The 8,115-nt window shown below is 39.9% G+C and overlaps 1 protein-coding gene across 1 annotated transcript in view; it reads left to right on the top strand.

The window, feature by feature from the left end:
- Window positions 1–4,581, top strand: part of PAFAH1B1 (platelet activating factor acetylhydrolase 1b regulatory subunit 1) — a 73,465-nt gene extending 68,884 nt beyond the window's left edge. The window contains exon 11 of the mRNA XM_059998152.1: window positions 641–4,581. Within this exon, the coding sequence (XP_059854135.1) occupies window positions 641–714 (74 nt within the window). The 3' untranslated portion in view covers window positions 715–4,581. The remainder of the gene's footprint in view (window positions 1–640) is intronic.
- The last annotated feature ends 3,534 nt before the right edge of the window (window positions 4,582–8,115 follow it).

Raw genomic sequence — 8,115 nt, forward strand, 5'->3', positions numbered from 1 at the left:
GCTTACTGAGCACTATGATTGGTAATTTTTCTTCCCTACTAGTTTGTAAGTTTCTCAGAGGAAATCTTACTCAACCTTTTTACTCTGGCAGATATATACTATTGTAAACTCAGGGAACTGTATTTACACTTAATAAACATCCTCAGTATCATCTGGACCTGAATCTAGAATTTAAGATAGTGAATAAAGTAAAATACAATACACTAGTGTATGATGGATCTAATAATGAAGGTAAAGCCTCAGTAGAATAGGGCTAATGCTTAACCTTACAGGGTCATTAGAAGGATCAAATGTGAATATAAAGCATTAGTACTAAGCCTAGAACATAGTAAGTGTTCAATAAATGGATACATGGAGGCTGTCCTTGTTGTTAGAATTCAGTGTTCATTCAGCCTCAGTTGGGATGAGGATAGTGGGGGAAGTATTTTTTTAGGGTGTTAGTAGTACAGGATTTAATCATTAAGGCTCAGCTTCCTTCACCTAGTTGATAAGCTTGATGTACCTGCTAGGGGTAGATGTGTGGCTGTATAGAGAAAAAGAATGAGTATTCCTGGCACTTGGATGTGCATATTTTGTGGCTTATTAAAAATTGTATCTGGCTCAGTCTGATTTTAAAATAAGCCTTCTCTTTTTCTTTCAGATTTCCATAAGACGGCACCATATGTGGTTACTGGCAGTGTAGATCAAACAGTAAAGGTGTGGGAGTGCCGTTGATTGAGTTTCATTTGGCCCCTCCTCCCTTGTTTCCTCTGGATGCACTCTGATGATACCATGGTTACCCCATTGAGCTCTGTTTAAATAAATATTGTCCTTTCATGTAAATTATTCTGGATGTAGATTGAGCTTATTAAATGTTACACACAAAGTATTCATGCATGGTGAATCCAAATTGTATACTGTAAATTTACATACGTTGTCTAGAAGTACCATAGGGTTTAAAAACCTGGGCTGGCATTGGTCACACCAGGCCTAAGAAGGCAGAAGTTGAATAAATTGAACTAGGGCACTAAACTGAATAGTTGACAGTGTCGTTTTATGTTGGATTATTAATTCCTGTTTTCCTTTCTGCTGTCTGTTGGTGCCTGACTTGATGGCCTCATTTGGGGGAAAGTGGTGGTTATTAGGGCTTTTTCTGAAATGTGTATCTATGTAACATCACTTAAGTGTGCTTAATAAATCTTCTTTAAGGATGTTAGATAATAAGGCTACAATTCAGAATCTTCTGAACCATCTATGTAATTAATGGGGATTATACATTGGAATTTTTGTCATGACACATTTGCCAAATCAGTAGGATACATTTGTTTTGGCAGCCTATCAAGCAAAGGCTAGTGGTATATTTATGTAAGAAAATGACTGTAAATCTGAAATAAGAAAAATCTCAGCAGCTAATAACAAATCATTTATTTCATTTGGGTCTTAATGCTTTGTAAACAGGTTTAAAAAACACTGTAATACTCTAAGCTTCTATTTTCCACACTAGACACACTTCTAGTTGTATTCTCCATACTGTTAGACTGTATAGTGATGTGACTTCCAAGTAGAGTTTAATCTTCCCATTGAGTGTGTCATGGTACAAATCACTATTTGTTTTTGATGTTTTTTAGGGATGTGCAATGTGCATAACATAATGACAAAGAAATACTGAAAAGGTTATGTTGTCCATTTTAAGGGAGTGGGAGAAATACAGCAGTTTGGTTTTCAACATGAATCTGATATCGATTTGAACTGTGTTTAACTTACAAGTTTATAAAAAGACAGGGTTTAATGGAGCGTGCATAAAAATGTACTGTGTTTTCACCTTTTGTTTATGTATAAATGTTTATGAGTATATGGGCCTATCTATAAGTGGATAAGTCTGTATATGTATGTATATCACACACACACAACCTCCATGTCCTTGGGTCCTGGGTTTTTGAAGAAGTGCTAAAACATATAAATAGAATAAATCTTGCTGTGGAATACCATGCTTTAGAACAAATCCTTTTTGATCCTAACGCTTCTGAAAACCAGGTCTGACTCTGTGGGAATTTTTCCCAGCTAAAGGAAAATCACTTCCGTTATCCGCCACCTCCACCCCCAGTTTGGCTGTTGAGCATTTTACACATCCCTGATATATTGTATATTGTGGTCCAAAGTTACTACAAGTAGGTTTAAGAAAATTTTTATCTATGACTTTGAAAACAATATTCCATTGCAGATTATTAATAAATAATCCCATTGCTTAGCTAACCAACATTTTTTTAAAGGTCATTTGAAAAGTTAACAGAACAATGAAATAACAAAGATAGTTTAACAAAGAAATTTATCCTGGATTGCATTTATTCATTTGTGTAATATGTGATTTTTTAAAAAAAAATATCCCTTTTAGTATTCAGTGGAAATTTGGTTCCTGAAAAAGACAAAGGGTTAGAGTTAATGTCCTGTAGATACACACACAGAGAACAGGCCATATATTTACTAGAAGCAGCTTTATGTCTAGCTTTTGTCTTTTTGTTTGTTTGCTTGTTTGTTTTTAATAATTCCCGAGAGATGTCTCTGGAAGGAAGTGTTTTGAAAACTAATGGCTATTTTTGAGGACAAAAATTACAACTTAAGCTAATTTCTTAAATACAGTAGAATAACTTTCAGGACAATATTGCCTCACAACCCTGCTCACATTGAGAAGTCTTTTTTTGTTTCCCCTTAGCTGTTCTGACTGGATTTTTCTACAGAAGCTACGGAAGATATCTTTGTTCTTGTTTGCTGCTATTTCCTGTCCTATTTTAAGAAATATAAATACATAGAAATGGTGCATCTTTAACATTTGTTTGTACATGTATAAATGTCTTGTATTTTAATTCATTTTTAGCATGTAGCAACACGAATTGTTTAAGGGTAAGCCACAACATCTAGAAATCACTCCTAGATACGAACAATAAAGGAAAAAAAAATGGTACCGATTTAGGAGGAAACAAAGCCACTGTCGCTGGGTTTTCCCTGCAGCCTGCAGTGACTTCCACTGACAAGGAGAAACTATCACTCTGTAAACAAAGTCATCCTTATTGGGAGATTGCCACAGCCTGCTGCTTAAGTTGAGTTACCAGACATCCTCCATTTACGAAGCAGCGAACGTTGAATCTCAGGGATGGTCCTCAACTGGATCCAAGTGTAACGAGCCCTGTTTGAATAATGAAGGGGGTGGGGAGAGTGATCCATCCACAATCCGGAAGCAGATTTGCAGAGGTTTCCTGCACTGTTGTTTGACACTGCCCTGTTGATGCCCTTTCTTCCTGTTTCCTGCGTTTTCTCTGTCTGCTGTCTAACCCTGTGCCTTGCCTGGGATAAGTACAATGATGAGGTTACCGGTTTGGATTGTAAGTAGAGGAATTTATTGATTGGTTTAGAGGTTCACTGCTGCTTTGTCACTGTCTCAATCAAATTGGCCACTTATTTAAGAAATAAAAAGCTGGTAGAATTGCATCCTCAGATGATGATTGACCTTTTGTGTGTGTGAAAACAGACATTCCATTGCCACCCTAATATAACGTGCCCAAGAAGTCCTAGCTGCACTCTTGAAAGTGCAAGCCACGGAAACTGGTTTTAGACATGGCTTGGAGAATAGTTGCTTTTTGACATGGCCTCTTGCACTTTAGGAGACTGAGACTGTCCTGTTTTGTCCATTGTGGTGTGACCAATGGTGTGCCCAGAGCACTGCTCTAAAACTCACTAGTGTTAGCACGTCGTCAGGGCTGTGGGCGCTCGCTGTAGCCTTCGGAAGCTTTGGCTCTAGATCACCAAGCCCAGTCTCCTTACTGTCAGTGCCCTGCTCTCCTGTTTGCCTCTTTCTGTTTCTATGTGAACTTCCAGATAATATCACTCATTAAATAGTTTTTTTTTAATATTTATTTAAAGAAAAACTATTTAGAAGTAAAGGATATTTTGTTTTGTTGACAGTGGTGGCTTGATAATCCTTAAGCAACTGAAGATAAAACTGTTGAAGGAAAAGGCACTTAAAATGGTTCCTCTCTGTCCAGCTGTATATAAGTCCAGTGTGTTAACTAACCTAGATGATGCAAAGAAGAATCGCCTGGTAGAGAAGCAACATGTACGAAATCGGTGAAAAAGGTTTTGGTTTTTTCAGTGGGGGAGGGGGAGGGCAAGCTGGATTTACAAGTCACGACTGGACCGAACTGGCCTTTTTATCTTTCCACTATATCATGTAAGTGGCTGCTTTCTTGTCCTGCCTATCCTTCAAGCATCCCTAAAGCTCACTCTGAAGATGGTAGAAACAAAACACACAATCTTCGAGTTAGAAGTTGATCCTGACACTGACATGAAGGCGAACGTTGATTTCATATGAACGAACAGTTACAGAGGTGGTGATTGGAGAAAACAGTTCCCCAGATTGTAAGAGTTAACTGAAGATATTGACACAATTTTAAAAAAATCAGTAAAGGAATGTATATAATATTGCTCTTGTGTTTTACAGTAAGATTTGTTGCTCTCAGACTGTGTAAAACAAGATTTATTCATGTTTTCTGCATATTAAAAAATCTTATTGTACCAATTGGTAAACTATTAAATGCCTATAAAACTAGACGTGGTTTTTTTTTTTTTTTTTTTTTTTAGTCTTTTTGTGCACAGATTTAAAACCTTTCAAATTGAGTCCTAATAGGAAGCAGGGTTGTGTTCAGCACCAGTCATATGGAGAGTAAGATATGCAAGTTGCTAGCAGGGCCTGGATGGAAGGCCTTTCTTCAGGGCAGTGCCTTTGCTGTCTTGCTTCCTTCACCCTATTTGCAGGAGGGAACTAGCAGCACAGCTGCAGGGGTTCTTGCCTGAGGGGCTTGCACAACCACTGGGTCAGGCAGCTCCAGACTGTTTTCCAAGGCTCCACCCTGCCCTCCAGCAGCCCTTTCTGACAGTGACTACAGCTGAGGCCAGGAAGGACCTGTTACAGCCTCAGGGCCCCGGGGAGAAGTGACCCTAACTGCCTTTGTTCTGTTAATGAATGAGCCTTTTAATTCTGCCCAGTGGTCCTGGATTCTTGGAGCTTATTAATACTGTTTTAAAAATTTTGGTTGAAATGTACCAAGAATCTTCACCCTTTTCCCAGAAGCCCCACGGCTTTCTATGTGCTTTACATATGTCGGCCACGTCCTGCCTTCATCCCTGGACTACTGCCCAGCTAGCACGCGTAAGTGTTTTAGGGCACCCGTGAGGTCTCCCGCAAAGGACAAGTCGAATGATGTGCTCTTTTCTTACAGCCCAACTGTCATCCTGCCATTTAGAAGGTAGCTTCTCTACCCACCCCCCTCCTCCAAATGGGAAGCTGGGCCAAGAGCACAAAGTAATTTGCTTGAAGTTAGCGTCCTGCATTTTGCAGCTTTTCCATTTCTTTGCAGGGCTCCTCTTTTCCCCTAGGCTGAGATCCAGATGATGAGCCTAACCACTGAGAGTGGAGATTTCCAGCTTTAGTATCACTATCCAGAAGTGCACTTAGCTCTTCAAAACCTGTTGGTTTGTCACACACGTCAAGCTTCCTTCTAAGACTCATGGTTGCGTCTTTCCCTGATGTAGGACAAGGACTGGAGGAACATGGAAGACTTGGAGAAATGGTGCTGCATCCTGGGTGAGGCAGCTCTATCCCTGTTAGTCTTTGGTGGAACTTGTCTTGCCTGCAGACTTGACGATGCTCCACTGCTGACGTACCAGAACCCTCTAGGAAAGTCATTCTCAGTGTGCTCCCCGTGCCAGCATCAGCATCACCTGGGAGCTCATTAGAAATGCAAGTCCTTGGGCTCTAGCTCAGACCTGCTGTATCTGTCACAGGGTGGGACCCAGCAAATCCGTTTTAACAAACCATCCAGATGATTGATTCAGGCTCAAGTTTGAGAACCACTGATCTAAATGAACTAACTTTTCCCTGAAGACAAAAATTTAGACAAGTCACTGGTCCCGGGGCCCTCCAGCTGGGGTTTGAACTCAAACCTCTCTCGCCAACAGTTTCATACATGGAGTTTTGTTCCTTTGTGAATATTTTTCTTTCACTCACATCTCCAGTTTATTATTTCTTATGTAAACATACAGGATAGTTACATCCAGGGACGAAGGGCAAGGATTTTTCTCTTACACCAAAGTAACTGCCTTTCCAAGATCTTTTATACATAAATCCAGTAAATGAAAAGGCTGAACCGAAACACTGCATTTTTTTCCCCATCATATCAGAAACACAAACTTCTAAAAGTGAATGTTATAAATGAATAAATTCAGCACTTTGCCACACCTGCATTTAAAAAAAGATTTCATTTTCCTGCAGTTGTTTAGACACATCATGCAAACACTCTCCTAAGAGTGTTTTGAGATCACTGTTTGCTTCTGAACAAGAATAAATAATAAATAACCATCACTTTCACAAAACACCATTTTGTCATCAGCCCCACTTGGTCACCAGCCCTCTTAAATGAAAGTGGCTGGTGCAGGGACTAAAGGAAGGAAAATACCCAACATTTGAATGCCTGTCAGGCCAACACCCTTATTCTCAACATACCGTCTTCCTCACATACATCCCCTGCTGGTGGATATTAGCACATTTTTACAGACAAGAAAACTGGCTCACTTAAGGTGAGGTCATATGCCAAGGGTATTAAGCTAATTAAAGAGTGAGCTGGGACCTGAACCCAAATGCACTAGCTCTTTCCCTTATCTGGTTCTGCCTGTATTAAGCATCTAATTAGCTATTTATGTATAAGGAGGGCCTTCTGACATCTCTGAAACAATCATTTAACCTACTTTTAGCCATACAGGAAAGACCCTCATCCCATCCCCAAGCCCCTCTCTGTCACTACACTGCCAGCTCCACTGTGGGGCGACCATGAGGAATGGGGTAGAGGCTGGGAATGGATAAGAATTAACGTTGCCCACACTTGCAACATAGGAAGGCTCCTCACTCATTCTATATGAAATGACTATTCTCAGGGCAACTGTGTCCTGAATGGCCTGCATCCCAGTGTCTTGAGTTCTTTTTTTTAATCAGTGGATTTCCCTGTTTAATGGAGGTATTTCTTTCCATTTGAGGAGGCCCTCCTGTCCTCTGTAAGGTGTCCTGATCATGCATGCCTTGTTTGATCGCTAGTGTAGATACTGGGAGTCGGGGGCGGGGGGGGGGGGGGGGGGGACAGGAAATACTCGGGCCACATCAGGATACCTTATTCTCACCTTTAGGATATGTAGGAATTCCTCAACTAAGTCTAACAGTTCTCTCAATATTCATATTTAACAATGCAAATGATGCCACAGACAAGGGCTTAATTTCCAAAATATGCAAACAGCTCATTCAACTCAATTACCAAAAAAAAAACAACCCAATCAAAGAATGGGCAGAAGACCTACACAGACATTTCTACACATGCAGATGGCCAACAGGCACATGAAAAGATGCTCAACATTGCTAATTATTAGAGAAATGCAAATCAAAACTACAATGCAGTATCACCTCACACTGGTCAGAAGGGCCATCATTAAAAAGACTACAAATAATAAATGCTGGACAGGGTGTGGAGAAAAGAGAACCCTCCTACACTGTTGGTGGGAATGTAAATTGATACAGCCACTATGGAAAACAGTATGGAGGTTCCTTAAAAAACTCAAAATAGTGATCCAGCAATCCCACTCCCGGGCATATATCCGGAGAAAACCCTAATCCAGAAAGACACATGCACCCCAGTGTTCATAGCAGCACAATACAGTAGCCAAGACGTGGAAGCAATCTAAATGTCCATCAAGAGATGAATGGATAAAGATGTGGTACATATATAAAATGGAATACTACTCAGCCATAAAAACAATGAAATAATGCCATTTGCAGTAACATAGATGGACCTAGAGATTATTATGCTAAGTCAAAGACAAATACCATATGATACTGCTTATATGTGGAATGTAAAATATGACAGAAATGAATTTATTTACAAAACAGAAACAGACTCACAGACATAGAAAACAAACTTATGGTTACCAAAGGGGAAGGGGTGGGGCAGGGATAAATTAGGAGTTCGGGATTAGCAGATACAAACTACTATACATAAACTAGATAAACAACGAGGTCCTACTGTGTAGCACAGGGAACTATAT

The sequence above is a fragment of the Delphinus delphis genome, chromosome 19, assembly GCF_949987515.2.
Source record: "Delphinus delphis chromosome 19, mDelDel1.2, whole genome shotgun sequence".
Classification (NCBI taxonomy): domain Eukaryota; kingdom Metazoa; phylum Chordata; class Mammalia; order Artiodactyla; family Delphinidae; genus Delphinus; species Delphinus delphis.